The sequence below is a fragment of the Sinocyclocheilus grahami genome, unplaced genomic scaffold, assembly GCF_001515645.1.
Source record: "Sinocyclocheilus grahami isolate Dianchi unplaced genomic scaffold, SAMN03320097.WGS_v1.1 scaffold24.1, whole genome shotgun sequence".
Lineage (NCBI taxonomy): Eukaryota > Metazoa > Chordata > Actinopteri > Cypriniformes > Cyprinidae > Sinocyclocheilus > Sinocyclocheilus grahami.
Window position 1 is genome coordinate 2,233,493 of NW_015505203.1, and position 15,686 is coordinate 2,249,178.

At 39.3% G+C, this 15,686-nt stretch overlaps 1 protein-coding gene across 1 annotated transcript; it reads left to right on the forward strand.

The window, feature by feature from the left end:
- Positions 1-8,602: 8,602 nt before the first annotated feature.
- LOC107562838 (G-protein coupled receptor 12-like) lies at positions 8,603-11,341 on the forward strand. The gene is made up of 2 exons (XM_016247584.1): positions 8,603-9,123; positions 9,916-11,341. The coding sequence occupies exon 2, from the start codon at positions 9,918-9,920 to the stop codon at positions 10,914-10,916; it is 999 nt and encodes a 332-aa protein (XP_016103070.1). The 5' UTR covers positions 8,603-9,123; positions 9,916-9,917; the 3' UTR covers positions 10,917-11,341.
- Positions 11,342-15,686: the final 4,345 nt, after the last annotated feature.

The window sequence follows — 15,686 nt, forward strand, 5'->3', positions numbered from 1 at the left end:
GAAATAAAAATCACACTGATGACATCACTTGACTTCCTTCCTATTTCCTGAAGATCTATGAAAAAAGGCCCATGTTAAGTCCATTGTCTCTTTTCAGTTATCAGAAATTCTTATTTATCTCATGATTTCATATGAAGCTTTTAGTTGAAGTCACTGGTATGACCTACTTTATTGTTAGGGAATTGTAAAAAACTAGAATATAAAAAAAAAAAAAAGCCAAATAAATATGATAAAATATCTAATGAAAGTAGTGGTCCCCTGGAGTTGTCACTGGTGTTACCGTTTAACAAAAATAGTTTTATTTTGAAATAAAAATCACACTGATGACATCACTTGACTTCCTTCCTATTTCCTGAAGATCTATGAAAAAAGGCCCATGTTAAGTCCATTGTCTCTTTTCAGTTATCAGAAATTCTTATTTATCTCATGATTTCATATGAAGCTTTTAGTTGAAGTCACTGGTATGACCTACTTTTTTGTTAGGGAATTGTAAAAAACTAGAATACAAATGGATTAAACTACTACATTTAGTGAGTACACCATGATTGACAACATGTGATACCTTGCAGCAGACATTTTGTAAAATGTGTTTTTCATGAAAATTGTCACTGGTGTTACCTTCCTTATGGGTAACACCAGTGAAGATCAGTTTATGTTTATGTTCTTTTACTAACTGCTTTCACTAATTGGTTGCCAAATGTATGCCAAATGTAACAATTTAGTCTTATCTACTTAGTTGAAGAATAAGGATCTTTGGTCTTATATGTCACTGGTGTTACTTTTTTTCTGTCACATTAAATAAAATGTGTCACATGTGACATGATAATAATTTTACATTGAATTCTGCTACACTCAAGAGTTAAGATTTAAAGGATTGCATCATTACTTGTTTATAACTGTTTTTACAAATATTTTCATTGTCATAGCAAATACATGGGTGCGCAAATGAACTAGCATCATTCAATCACACTTTTAACAAACCTGATTAAAATAAATAAAACAATCTCCTTATGTGTTGCATTATCATAATTGTTCTGTAACTCTGACTACATGTACTAAAAAAAATCGAGAAACAATATTTCATAAAAACCTTTAAAATTGCCAAAGTAGTAAGGAAACACCAGTGACAAAAATGGTAGGGCCTACATGTGGTCTTTAAATAAATGCACAAAAAAGATAAAAAATCATTAAGCTGTCATTTGTGTGTATTCATAAAGTCAAAAGGTAATATTATAATGTGGTCTAAGTTTAAATGTTAAAAAAGAGACACATTTTGAGACATCTTGCCATACCAAAAGTGGACGTTTCTGTAGAATGATGAGCAAAAGAATCGTTCCTCCATTTATCGGTTGCCATGAGAACATGTCCAGGCAGTGAGATGAAGTTTGCCTCAGTGAGCGGAGAAAAAGATGGATGGATGGAATGGAACGATAGAATGGTAAATAGAATGATATAAAGAAAGAATTATATAACGACGGATGGAGCGGAGGGACGAAAACGATAGTACGAATCGTTCGAAAGAATGATATAACGACGGACAGACAGACAGACAGACAGATAGACAGATAGATAGATAGATAGATAGAGGGACGGACAGACAGACAGACAGACAGACAGACAGATAGATAGATAGATAGATAGATAGATAGATAGATAGATAGATAGATAGATAGATAGATAGATAGATAGATAGAGGGACGGACAGACAAATAGACTATGAGACAGACAGACAGACAGACAGACTAATAGACTATGAGACAGACAGACAGACAGACAGACAAATAGACTATGAGACAGACAGACAGACAGACAGACAAATAGACTATGAGACAGACAGACAGACAGACAGACAAATAGACTATGAGACAGACAGACAGACAGACAGACAAATAGACTATGAGACAGACAGACAGACAGACAGACAAATAGACTATGAGACAGACAGACAGACAGACAGACTATGAGACAGACAGACAGACAGACAGACAATGAGACAGACAGACAGACAGACAGACAGACAGATAGACAGATAGACAGATAGATAGATAGAGAGACAGACAGACAGACAGACAGACAGACAGACAGATAGATAGATAGATAGATAGATAGATAGATAGATAGATAGATAGATTTAATCCATTCCTATTCACTGCCATGTATGTCATTCTCATTTAAACCAGATGATGAAACGCTGGGACTGGGAGCCTCTTTGATGTTCAGTGATTGAAGCAGGTTTGTTTGTGTGTTCTTGTCTGACTGTGTGCATCCTTGATACAGATATGATTACACATGTAGCCTGCAATTACTGACGCAAACACGTTTGTACCATGCAGATTCCTTGTAATATATGCATATCTTCTGTTCTTGTCCTTTTTTGTATAGTCTTCACAAGGTGGGTATAAATAAATATTTAAAATGTGTGGATTTTTATCTCAAAGGAACTGAATACTAATCATGCAAAAGAGCACAACTGGAACAGGATTATAATTTTAACAGCAGTGCACAGGGGAAGTGTGCAAGCAGAAACCGCTAATTGGTTCAACAGTTGAGGAATATTATCTAAAGATCAGTGAATCATTTAGAACAATCCCCGTGGACTCCTCAACAGAGTGAACAACAGCCATTGCCCTTTTGCATTGACTAGAGATCAGCTTTGCCATTTCTTCAGTAATTGTAGGATAAAGATGAGGCTAAGGGTGCTCGTTCCAGTGGTAGTAGCTGGAGCTGTTTTAGAGAATTAATAGCAGCACAAAATAGAAAATAGAAAAACAATCAGACTTCCAAATGGGGGAACAACAAAATTCACAGCAGAATGTTTTAAAAATGTTTTGCTCAAAGCAAACAGAATGATAGAATAACAGATGTTATTCTGCCAAAATCAGCTTCAAATACGTAGACAATCCAGTCAATGGATAATGCAAGGTTTCTGTTTTGACTAACCTCTGTTTTAAGTGATTATTTAGCTAAAAATTCTAAATTCTTTGGGTTTTAAAGAGAGAAATAGAAGAACAAAATTCACACCAGAATGTTGCTGAAATGTTCAACTCAAAGCAAACCAAATGATGGATTAACAGAAGACCACTTGTCTATAATCAGTTCCAAAATATGCAGACAGCCTTGTCAATGGATAATGTTAAATGGATAAAGTTTTGAAATATTTGTATTACTTTTATGGTAAAAATTATCTGGATAAAAAAAAAATTATTTGGGTATTAATAAATAAATAAATATTTAATAAATAAATAAATATTTAAAAAACAATTGAAAAAAAGAATCCCTTTCATCAGTCGACCACTTGAAAATATTTGACTGTAAATACTGTAAGGTGAAACCTTACCCATTTCATTGCAACAATCCAAACATGACAAGACAACATCATGATGACTGATTAGGGTCATTTTGTAAAATCCAAATATTTATGTCCCCCCCCCAAAAAAAGGAATTTTAAAATGGCTACTCCCTACTATCCCTACTATCTTCCTTCTGGCTGGCCTTTTCCTAATCTGACCTGGTATCTTCACACATTCCATAAATACACAAATGCCCGAACCCCTGCTGTCTCCCTCTTAGGGCTAATATGAAATGACATGTTCTCATCAGTCAGAGAGGCTGTGGGTGAAAGCTACAGAAAACCCTTTCCTGAGTGGATGCTAACACTTGTCTCTGACCCCTTTGAGATTACTCTTCACACATGGGCACCTGCTGCTCACGCAAGCCAGGCAGACCCCACTGGGCACAAGTTAATCCCCCATTGAGTGAAGAAGAGATCTTGACAATAGTGAGAAAGAGATCGAACAGAAAAAGAAAGAAGCAGAGCGATAAACAGCAAGCTGTGCCTATAGGTATAATACTGCCATTGCTAGATGGAAAAACTGACCCAGTTAGATCCTTGGTATCACCAGCTCCAGCTTAAGGCACAAATTAATGTAGGCATCACTCACACACACACACAAGTTATGTGTGTGTGTGTGTGTGTGTGTGTGTGTGTGTGTACTACAATGTATATTATAGATCTTTTGGTGAACAATTCATCCATGCAGGTTTCATTTTCTTTTTTTTCTTGGACCCCATAATGGCTGCATCTGTTGACCTCAAAATGTCATAACTGGACCTTCTGGTAAAAATGCCTAAACCCCATCCTACAGGCTTGTGTTCATCTGCCTCCACATCTCAAAATCCAAGGCGATCCATAGAATTAAGTCACGCCACAGTATAGAAAAAAGACCTGTCACTACTTCTGTTTTATTGTAACTTTAAAAACTTGTTTGAGGTCAAGCATGTAAATCGTCCTTGAGGTTGAAGGTTTTTCCTCATAATGTGAAATTAAATTAAATCCACATCCTTGCTCTCAGTCTGTCTGCCGCACTCTCACTTTTCTCTGAAACAGGAAACGATTATAGTTTGACACATGGAGAAAATGAAGTTAAAGGGATACAAAAAAGGAGAAATTAGGAGGAAAAAAAGGTCGAGCCTCTATCTAGCAGACTGTCACCTTCTAAAGATGATGGCTGGTAAAAAGCTTAAGTGGAAACAGCTCTCCAGCTTGCTTTTTACTTTTCTTGCATGTGACGTTTTAGACAAATTTCACCCAGGCTTACTCCATAAATCAATATGCACTACAATTAACCGCTATTATTCACTCAATACACCATTACAAACCTCTAAATTGCAGCATTTTGTAGCAACTAAGATAAATTATGACATTTCACAGTCAATTCTTATATAATTTAACTTTATACTAATCAGCCATCAGTAGTTTTGCATCACAGACTCCAAACTATAATGGTGAGTGATTATTATAATCTGAGGAAAATTATAGTGCCATTGTTTAGCACAGTGTAACAGTAAAACAGAAACAGCAAATACCAAACAGCCTAAATCTGGAAATCACTAACTCAAAACAATTTCATTAGCGTAATATATTTTAAGGTAACATTACTTTAAAAAATGTTTTAACTCCACTTAATGTATATATTGACCTGTTCTTATTTCACTGAAAATGAACAAAATAAATTTTTTTTAAGAAATATTCGTTAATTTCAATATTGAAAGTTAGTACAATTCAGTATTGATTGTAGGGTATCAGAGCGAATCAGACATTTTAAGATTCGATCAGATTGGTGTTGAACAACCCAAAGAGCCGAATTCCACAAAAAGGCCCAAGACAACATCATAAATCTGTCCACGATACCCTGGCGCCACGAGTCAGAAGCAAGTCCACCAACTAGCAGCTTTGAGCAGCTCACAGCATTGAAACAAAAGAACACTTATTGACAATTCCAAAGAGATTGTCAATTTTGGGGCAAGAAATCAAGATTGATGGTCAAAGAGATGCACAGCATGACCATCACATGTAAACCAGTGATAGTAATCATGATCACAAGCTCTTTGGATTGACTTCCCCCCAACTAGAGGACAAGAACCAGACTGAGATTCCTTAGGAGACCTTTTAACCTCTCTGGTCTTCCCAGAACATATCCTTACGTCCACATAATGGCACAGAAACTGCCTTTCCATGTAAATATGCACCTAAATGACGCTAAAAGGACTTGTGAGCAACTAATCATTTCTATGCATAACTCCATATGTATGTAAACCACACATTTGACTATCATGTTCTAATCACTTATTGTGTGTGTATTTTGAATAACTATTGAATAGTTTATAGGATTATATTCATGTTGGGTATGTATGAGTTTGAAAATCCATTCTTTAAACGTTTCTATCAATCAATTCTTTGTCAAATGTATCATATTTTTGTTATAGAAATCATGTCCAAAATTATACTCTGCAAGAGCGGGAAAATTCGGACCATGTGACTGATAAGATAACATTTGATTTATGAATTGGGAGGAGAAATATAGCAACACCCCGAGCTAAGACAGTGTTGAATTGGTCAAAACACTATTTGGGATGTGGCCAACAGCCCAGTTTAAATACTCGGGACACCATCGAATTATGCTTTTAGTCATGTTTTTTTAGCTTTTGCTTTTCAGCCGCTGCTTTTTAGTCATGGCTTTTTGCCATTACTTTTGCGTTCTTAGAGCGCTGTTCCAGTGTGCTTCGGCCTGCACGCCCGCTGCTACTCAGCCACGATGAGAAGAAAACCATCTAGTCTCGTTACTTCTATTCTTCTACTTTAATTAATTTTCTTTTCCATTGAGAGTTTCGTGTTCTGAGTTAAGTTTTTCACCTCGAGTCTGTGACCGACCGCTTCAAAACTTCAACCAGCCCACAACTCCGCATCTTCAGCCAACACCCAACCATTGGCTTCCCAAGACGTCACTTCAATGACTACTGAACTTCCAGCCAAGCATCAACCTCGGGGAAACCCCCTTTTCTGCAATGATGACAACAAAGGGAACCCCCCCTAGAGAGGCAACGCAAGTACCTCCAGATTCTAGCTGAACTGGTGCATTTAATATAAATTAACCTCATTGAGGAACTCAATTCGAGTGTTAATTAAGTGATTGATGGTTGTTCATGTCTATGCAATTTCACATATTGCTGTAAACTTGGGATCTCACATTTTCATTCTCTATGATTCTGTCCAAATTCCCAATAAAATCTTAAATGATTCCCTTTGAGCTAAATTGACCTGTTTCCCTTACATGGTGTTTGCAAAATTTTTATATTTTTGCATTTTCTTTATCACGATCTACACTACTTCCCCTGGGTGAATCTTCACAGATTTGTTAGAGACTGCTAAAGGTCATAATAGGCCACATTTGTTACAGCACTTCACACAAATCCAGCTGGCACAGGAGCCTCTGACTATGCTAAAATGATTCTCACTTACACTAATTTTGAGCATTAAATCCTAGACCATGTGTACTGTACATTTGCCTTCAAAATGTGTAAACCTCAACAATTGTACCATTTTTCTTTTTTTACTTTGTGGTGTAGTTTGCTCCACCCACTCAAAAGACACACAGCAGTGTCATTAAGACAGGCAGCAGAAAGAAGCCTGAAAGAAGCAGAGTGCTGCATTAAAGAGCCGCTCTCGCTGGAGACTGAAAACTGTTTTAAATTGGAGAGGGCTGCGACTGAGAAAATCACAGTAAATAAAAACTTCATACTGAGAGTGTTTAAGCTGCTGCTGTCAAACAGACAGTGAATAGAAGCACACTGGCTTGCTCACAGCGGATAAATACATTTGATGAGGCAGTCACATGCACACACATACTCACGCACACAATGCTACAGCATCTGCTGACGAGCGAGTTCCAGCGTTTGGGAAGCGTCAGCAGGTTTTTGCGCGGTCGACGTGAGTTCAGTAATAGTCTTTTCAGCTGAATGGAGGAATTGCAATGCATTTATTTAATCATCAATACAGCATCTTAGGACAACTTAAGCACCAGATTGACATGCACTTGTTCATTTAGATGGTCTAACAGAAAGCGAATGGATCTTGGCTATAGTTGCTTACGCACGCACGCACACACAAAGATCAACAGAGCTAAGAAACATACTAGGACACAGCTGTGGGGTAATACGTTCATTTAAATAAGTGGATTTTAATAAATAGGTCTGTGTATGTTTAGCTCACAAAAGGGTGAGTGTGCAGTGACTCATTTGATTGTTGTGCAATTGCATTTCCAATTGACATTGTGCATCAAAGACTTAAACATGTGCACACACATGCATGTGATAATGCTGGAACGTGTTGTAGATTATTGTTGTAACAGTGCATGCATACTTGTGAGAAAGGTTTGAGAGAGTGATGATGTAATAGCTTACCCACAATGCTGCGCAGAAAAATGAATGGGGGAGTGAGAGTGAAGGCGATTGGTGGGAGCTCCCATCAATGAATAGCCATTGCAGGGCCAATGCTCAACCAACGTTGAGACTTATTGTAATTCTGATCACGACTACTTATTCACAAGATTGTCTGTCAGGGAAAATGCAATGAAAAAAAAACAGCATTCCTTAACCAGTTCAGTGCCCTCCCTTCTCTCTCTGCGTGTCTCTATTTTCAGCACACAAACAAAACCCAATTTCAATGCATTGTTCATTTGAACCTGTACAGTTCCTTGCCAAGTTTTTGTTTTTGCACATTGTGCACAGGTTTTTGTGAGTTATCAGAACAGCCCCAAGTGTCACAGCAGGTAAAACCTGTATGCCATTTACTGCTACAAATCTAATTCACGATCATCTGCCAGTATTTGCTAGCAGATGCACAATTCAAGGAAATGTGACTTTCTAAAAATAAACAGCCTTGTAAAGACATCTGCTGTTGGAGTAGCTATTTGACAGTGTCCTCATAGTGGGAGACGCACGCGCCACTGAACACTCATCCAGCTCTTGAATGAAACACACTCACACCTTTCACCACTACAATCCGTCTCAAAAACACAAATAACGGGTACGTTAGACATCTGCTTCGAGACGAGTTATTATATAATTATCACGGTTCAATTTGTTTTCTAGGATTTCGGGTGCAAATATGTTGCGTAATATCAGGTAAAAGACACGTGAAAGTCACAAGAGGGAGACGCGAGATGTAACAATAGACACGCGCAAAGTAGATTTATTTGGATATCTAAAACAAGTGACAGCGGTGCTCTGGCTTTGTGCTAGCCGGACAGTTTGGTGTGGTCGGTAATCTTGGAGAGAAAAAGAAGGAAGAATCGTGCTGTTTTGCGCAAAGCGGGAGCAGCTGCCGGCGACCTTGGGTCCGGTACCGGGGGAACCACACAGAGTGAGACGCGCTTGTCTCTTGTACCTTATAGTTGGATTCGTGCTGTCTGAACGTGTTTTATTATTAATATTCCGTCCACAGCATCTCTGATTCACAGACTCGATCATGACTGTTGTGAGGACTCTTGACGTCAGAGGGGAGAATCATCGGTGAGGTCCAATGGGGGGAATATCAAGCGAGGCAGAGCTATCGTCCTACCAACAGTATTAGCCATGCTAACCGACGAACACCTCGCCTTTCCACAGGACTTAACCCGCCAAAGATGAGGGTTTTACTCAACTGCGTGAAACAAAAGGCAATTTAGTTCTTCTTTTATGTTGTTCTCCGTCTCTTTCTGGGTCCCCCATCTCCTCTCGTATGACAGGCACGGACTGCGCGCAAGCTCGGGGGAGAAAAAGGCATTGCAGCTTCATGGCACTGAGGTACCGTCTGCTGATACGCACTTGTGCTTTCTTTTGTGAGAAAATGCCTTAGTTAAACGTGTCATTAAATTGCGATGATTGTTTTTTAACGGGCACCAGTCAATTTGAACGAATAGTCCTTTGCAGTCTTTTCTTAGACAGTGTATATATAGCCAGGTCTGTGAGGAGGAAATTTTATGAATGAATGAGTTAAAATGTGTCTGCGTCTATGGCGTCAGGCGAAAGCGCATCGTTGTGGATTCTGGAAGCATATACACGATGCCTTCATAAGAGACCCGTGCACTGAGGCGGCGCGTCTTATTTTTAGACAATTACTAAAAATAGAAACAAAGTGAAGTGCGTGCGTTTTGTCGGGACGGCTGCTTGATTAATAGCCTTTTTTGCGATGAAATGCACATGCAGCAGCAAACTAAGCGAAATATTGTACATTTACAGCTCGCCTTGATGCAATTTGCTACAATGTTTTGCTGCTTCCAAACCTGATTATTAAGTGCTCAAGGACTATTCAGTTTCTAATTAACCACAAATCAACACTTTGCCAGCTGTAATGATGAAATCTCAACATTCTAGCTAATGACAAAATTTGTAAACATATCCTACTTTGCCTAATAATTTCGTTCTTGACTGCCTAAGAATAAGAGACTGTTTCATCAGGTTCGGGGGCTTCAGGCATATTTCTTTTGACAGACATGCTATTCCCACTGCCTTTCCACTGACATACACATTCTCTCTTATCTTCACTACTGCACCCCTCTCTCTTTCACCCCCCTCCCTCCCTCCCCCCACCATCAGCTATGATTCACTCTCTTGCAGCAGCAATGAGCAACCAACTTCAAAACACCTCTTCCCTCTCCACGGTGGGCACGTGGAATCTCCTGGATGTGCGGAACTCATCACCGGTACGAACGGCAGAGCTGAGGCCACTTCCCGTTAGCCCGTGGGACATTGCACTGTGCGTGACGGGCACGCTCATCTCCTGCGAGAATGCAATCGTGATCGCCATCCTGTTCTACACGCCCACCTTGAGAGCCCCCATGTTCATTCTGATAGGGAGCCTCGCATTCGCGGACCTGCTCGCGGGACTCAGCCTCATTCTCAACTTCGTCTTCATCTATATGCTGAACACGGAGTTTGTGACTCTGATCTCCGTCGGCTTGCTGATCGCCGCCTTCTCAGCATCTGTGCTCAACATCCTGGCCATCACGGTGGATCGCTACTTGTCCCTCTATAACGCTCTGACCTACCACACGGAGCGCATGGTGACATTCACCTATGTCATGGTGGTTCTCATTTGGCTGGTGTGCATCATCCTGGGCCTACTGCCAGTGCTCGGCTGGAACTGCCTCCGAGACGAGGCCAGCTGCAGTATCTGCCGGCCGGTCACCAAGAACAATGCCGTGGTGCTCGCTGTGACGTTCTTGCTGGTGTTTGCCCTCATGATGCAGCTTTACCTACAGATCTGTAAGATTGCCTTCCGCCATGCGCAGCAAATCGCTGTCCAGCACCAGTTCATGGCCATTTCCACCACAAAAGGTGTATCCACGCTCTCCGTCATCCTCTGCACCTTTGCCGCATGTTGGATGCCCTTCGCCATGTATTCGATTGTGGCAGACTCCAGCTACCCGATGATCTACACGTATGCAACAGTGCTGCCGGCGACATGCAACTCGGTCATAAACCCAATCATATACGCTTACAGAAATCCGGACATCCAGAAATCCCTGTGGCTAGCCTGCTGCGGATGCGTGCCGTCCAACTTCTCTTTGCGGCCAAGGACATCGAGTGATGTATAGGTCGGACTCACATAATTAGTTTGTACTGTGTCAGTGTTAATGATATGATGTCCTCCCTTGGTGGGATCCCAGTCAAACGTTGCTGGTTGTGCAGTAGGTGTTGCGATCCAGGAGGTCAACCTGCAATGTATAATTATATGTCTTTAATGCATTGTAGACCTCTATGCACAACATTTCAAATTATACCATATGTGAGACCGTTCAAATTGAACATAATCAGAATAATCTGGATATTCTGAGATACGTAGTACAGGCCCATTGACACAAATCAATATACTATTTATCTAAAAAAAACTAAAAACAAAAACCATTAACAGTGAAAATGATTACAAAACTGACCTGATGCGTGTAAAGAAAGCTGTAAACGGTAGACAGCTTTCGTGTACATGTTCATGCTATACGGAGTTCTTTCAGCACCACGGACAGCAGCAGGTACAATGAAGCAATTCCCTATTTCCCATCTCTAACACTTAAAACTGTGTTCACTTAAAAATGTATGAATGACAGGGAGAAAACATGGTCCCGTGAGCGAAAATTATAGTGCTTCTGGCATTTGTCGCTCTACAGCCAATTTTATCAAATCACTTTTTTTAGAAACTGAAATTATGGTGCAAGGAAAAAAATGACCTCTTTTCATTTTAATGTGATTATTTGTTGCTACACATCATTGGCGGTGAATTTTCATAAATTTAAAAATCCCTGAGAAAAGCCAATTTGTTTAGACATGCTGAACTGGTTTATTGTCTAACGTCCATAATGACATTTGAAATATCTTCTGCCACGAAGTTGCAAGGCAAATCATATTTTCACCCATTTTTGGTCTCGAATACATTGAGCACACGTCTTGGTGTTGTGTGTGCGAAATGGCAGGGTTAATGAAGGTCTGAGAGCGAAATGAGGTGTCAGCCACAACGCTTTAATTTCGACATCAGGCAACATCTTTCAAGACAATTTTGCGTAAGGCCAACTGAGACATGAACGCTTAAATAAGACAAGTGCTTCTGGGTTTGTACAGAAAAATGATCCCCGGTGATTATCAGATATAATTGAGTGTGTAGAATGTACAATTAGTCCGTCAGATCAGGGATCAATGTTAGGGGCAGGGTTGTGTGTAAATAGATCTGTATGAAGGCCTATTAAAAGATCAGATAACTAGGCCAAAATGGGACAGAAGGGACTTCAGTTAAGATTCAGCCAAAAGGACCTTGAAATAGCATATAAGATTTAAAAACACACCATTAAATCTGCCGAATTGGATTTATACTATGCTACACAACCCAAAAAATTAATAAATAAATAAAAAAACACACACACACACATAAGAAGCTCAAAGGTCAAAACCGAGAAACACTACGCCTTTTTCCAAATGGCGCAAAAGAAATATCACTAAAAGCTAAAGGATTAGTTGTCGTAATATTTTACATGCATAGATATTTGTTGAGCTTGACCGTAACAAAGCCTTGTGTTTTCGAGGGGGGTATGAATGTCACAGCTGTTCTTTGACAACCCCTCATTTGCGGCAAAATATCTTAATTTAGGCCTTACCATTTCTCTTCTGCAATAATGAATTAACGTGTACCGTTCATTGATAGAGCTACAATCACAATGAGGCGATCAACAGAGCTAATTTTACTTCCTGACTTGAACATGATTAAAAAACAGACTGAGAATAGGTTAGTGAGACCAGGGTGTTTCAACTCTTTAAATCAATTGTACTATTTTCTAAGATGTGCTTTCACATTGTAGTACAAGTTTTCAAAGTTGGCCTTGAGAGCCCATCCAGGTGCCCTCTGACTAACCTTAATACTCTTAGTGACCTGTACGAAATCTGATGGACTTTTACCTGGAGTTTACAACTCTCCAGTCTTTTTCTTCTTTTTTTTTTTGCACGATTGTGTGATATGCCTGACTGTTTGTGGTTGTGTGCGTGAAAGCGAGAGAACCATTTGTTTATATACCACTCACTTACAGTATGTCAGGAGTGGGGTTCAGTGACCTGTCACACTGTGCCCACTTATAAAAAAATAACCCACCCCACATAGTACACAACACTTGGCAAATATCAGTGTTTTTCAGCAAATCTCTACCGTTATGTAATGTATCTTCACTGCAATGTACTCAATGGGATGCCATAGATTCAGTTCGTTCAGGAGTGCAGCGGTTATTTTTCTTATGCAATGCTGTATGGAAACGTATATTTTTATACACATCAGGGCATGAGTTTTATGATGTCGTTTTGGTGTGTGTGTGTGTATATGTGTGCGTTCCGTACCTGTATTCTTATTGATGGTTTCCTAGAAATAGCAAAAACAGAAAAAAATACCTAAAAACAAAAAACAAATGATCAAAAAAGTGTTGGCAAGGCAGAAAGTGCCATCATTTCACTTACTAGTGTCTTATTGATTTCATGCATTTATCAGATCAGTAAAAACAAAGATTATGATTTGTAACATCACCTGACTGTGTCGACAGTACCGTTCACCTTCAAATTTGCAGCGGTCGAGGCACAGCTTGGTGTCCAGATAGTCAACATCTAGGCAGCTTGACTACTGAACACAGATAGGATATCATTTGTTTAGTAGTGGCTAGTTTGAACAGTTAAAAGTTAAAGCTAAAAAATAGACCCAGAGAACCAGGTGGTGCGCACGTTCTATGCCAAGGGAACGGCTGGATTCCACCCTCTCTCTTGGACATTGGAGCCCACTACGGCTACCGGCAGAGTAATGCAGTCCTCATTTTAGTGTTCTGTTGGACTGGGACAGCCCTTTTGTGTGCCAGACTACAGACAGATGGTCCACCCCCAGCCTCGTGCTAAAAAGTGACCTATCTAATTACTAACACCACAGATATCATCACATAATTGAAGTATGCCAGGCAGCCAGCCATCTAGAATTTCACATATCTTCAGTCAGTAGACAAAATATAAGATGACTGCATTCCTCTGGAGCTACAGTACAGGCGACGGAGGCTTCTTTTTGAGAGTTATAAAGAAGAAAAATCTAGCGTGAGACCAGTGCACCTTAGTCTTCTGTTGTGACGTCAGCGCTGGAGTACGTAAATGGAGAGAGGTCGTCTGAATGACGGCACCTAAACGCATGGAAGCTCTATTACCACTAAATCTGGCCCTGCTAAAAATAACCTTGAAGAGCATGAAATGTTACATTTATCTAGGGTACTTGAAATCCGTTTTCTGGGCCATTAAGCCTAGCTCTGTGTTTCCCATCAACAGCTACAATAGAGCGAGAAGGCGCCTTCCTAAAATAAGGGAGGGGAGAGAGACAAGCCTTTAGAAGAGCCTCTGGGGTTGTGTAACCACTGCATCCAAATGTAGTCCATTCTCCGAAATCTAAATCTCTGTGCTTTACTGATGAATTCTCACTATGATCTACAATCACTTTTGCAATCATCTATAGAGCTAAAGGAATGTTTTTGTGTAGGTAAACTGTCAGCACAATTACGTGGCCCTTATTAGCAAGCGGTCAGAAATGTGGATGGGTGCTCTGATACTGTGATGTAATCGTTGTTGATCATTTTCTTGCTTTGTTTGTTTCTCTTTGTATTGTGAACTGAAATCTGACAAGTACGATGCACTTTATGAAAGGAACATGCTACACGTTGCAATGTAAGTGTGGAATGTAATCCTTCCTAAAAATGATTTATTTTTTATTACTGTAAATATGACAATACTGAAACAAAAAGAGAGTGAGTGAGCAAGAAGAAAAAAACAACAACACGTGGAGAATACTTTGTCAAATAAAATTCAGCAAACTTAATCACAGTTTATGGTTGTTTGGTGTTTTGTGTGTGTGTGAGGGGGAAGGACAGACTCAAACAGGTCATCGTTTGAAGGCGGCTCAGCTTTAAAAGGCTTGGGTATGAATTATTGAGCCGTTCCGTTTTACGTAAGGTGCGCTGTTAGGATCACGGTGAGTGTGGGATCTGAACGCCAGAGATCTTGCCGAGCCCACGCTGTGAGGTGATGGGAAATTCGCACCTTTTTGAAGGGGTGATCGAAACGCCTGCTGTAGAAAATGTATTATCGTTTTAGCAGAATTAACTTGCTACTAAGTTATGTTCACTTTTATAAAATCATAATCGATTAATAGGGGGACTCCTCAAAAACACTTCAATATTTTAGAATCTCTAATTATTATCTTTTTTCGATTTAAGTGATGGCTACATATACTCAGTCACAACGCTAAATATTTGTTACTCACTTATGTTGAACAACAAAAACTGTTTTATTATAGCCTATTTTCAATAAAGAATGTGTACTTTTATTGATCTTTTGGTGACACTTTATTTTAAAGTGTCCTTGTTACACATGTTAGGCTACATGTACTTACTATTGTAATAACAATACATTATGCATAATTAATTATATGCAAGTAACCCTAAGCCAAACCCTAATCCTAACTATATAGTAAGCACATGTAGGCCTAGCTAATTAATATTTCTTAGTAATTAAATGTATAATTAGCTGTAACAAGAACACCTTAAAATAAAGTGCAACCGATCGTTTCACTGAATTAATGTGTAGCCTATCACTGATCTTTGTGACATTATAACCCATTCTCTAAACGAAGCAATCAATTATCATTAATGAAATTTAGTTTCTTTACGGTTAGGACCTATAGACAATTTCTAACAACGTACAATATCTGCATAATTATACATATTGATTTGCTGTAAGATACTTCAAGAAATCTTTAAATTAATTATTTAATCATTACATGCTAATACCTGAAATTCAATATTGACATTGAATTA

What these genes read in the sequence shown, in the direction of transcription:
- LOC107562838 (XM_016247584.1), top strand. Translation starts at nt 9,918, where the DNA reads ATGATTCACTCTCTTGCAGCAGCAATGAGCAACCAACTTCAAAACACC.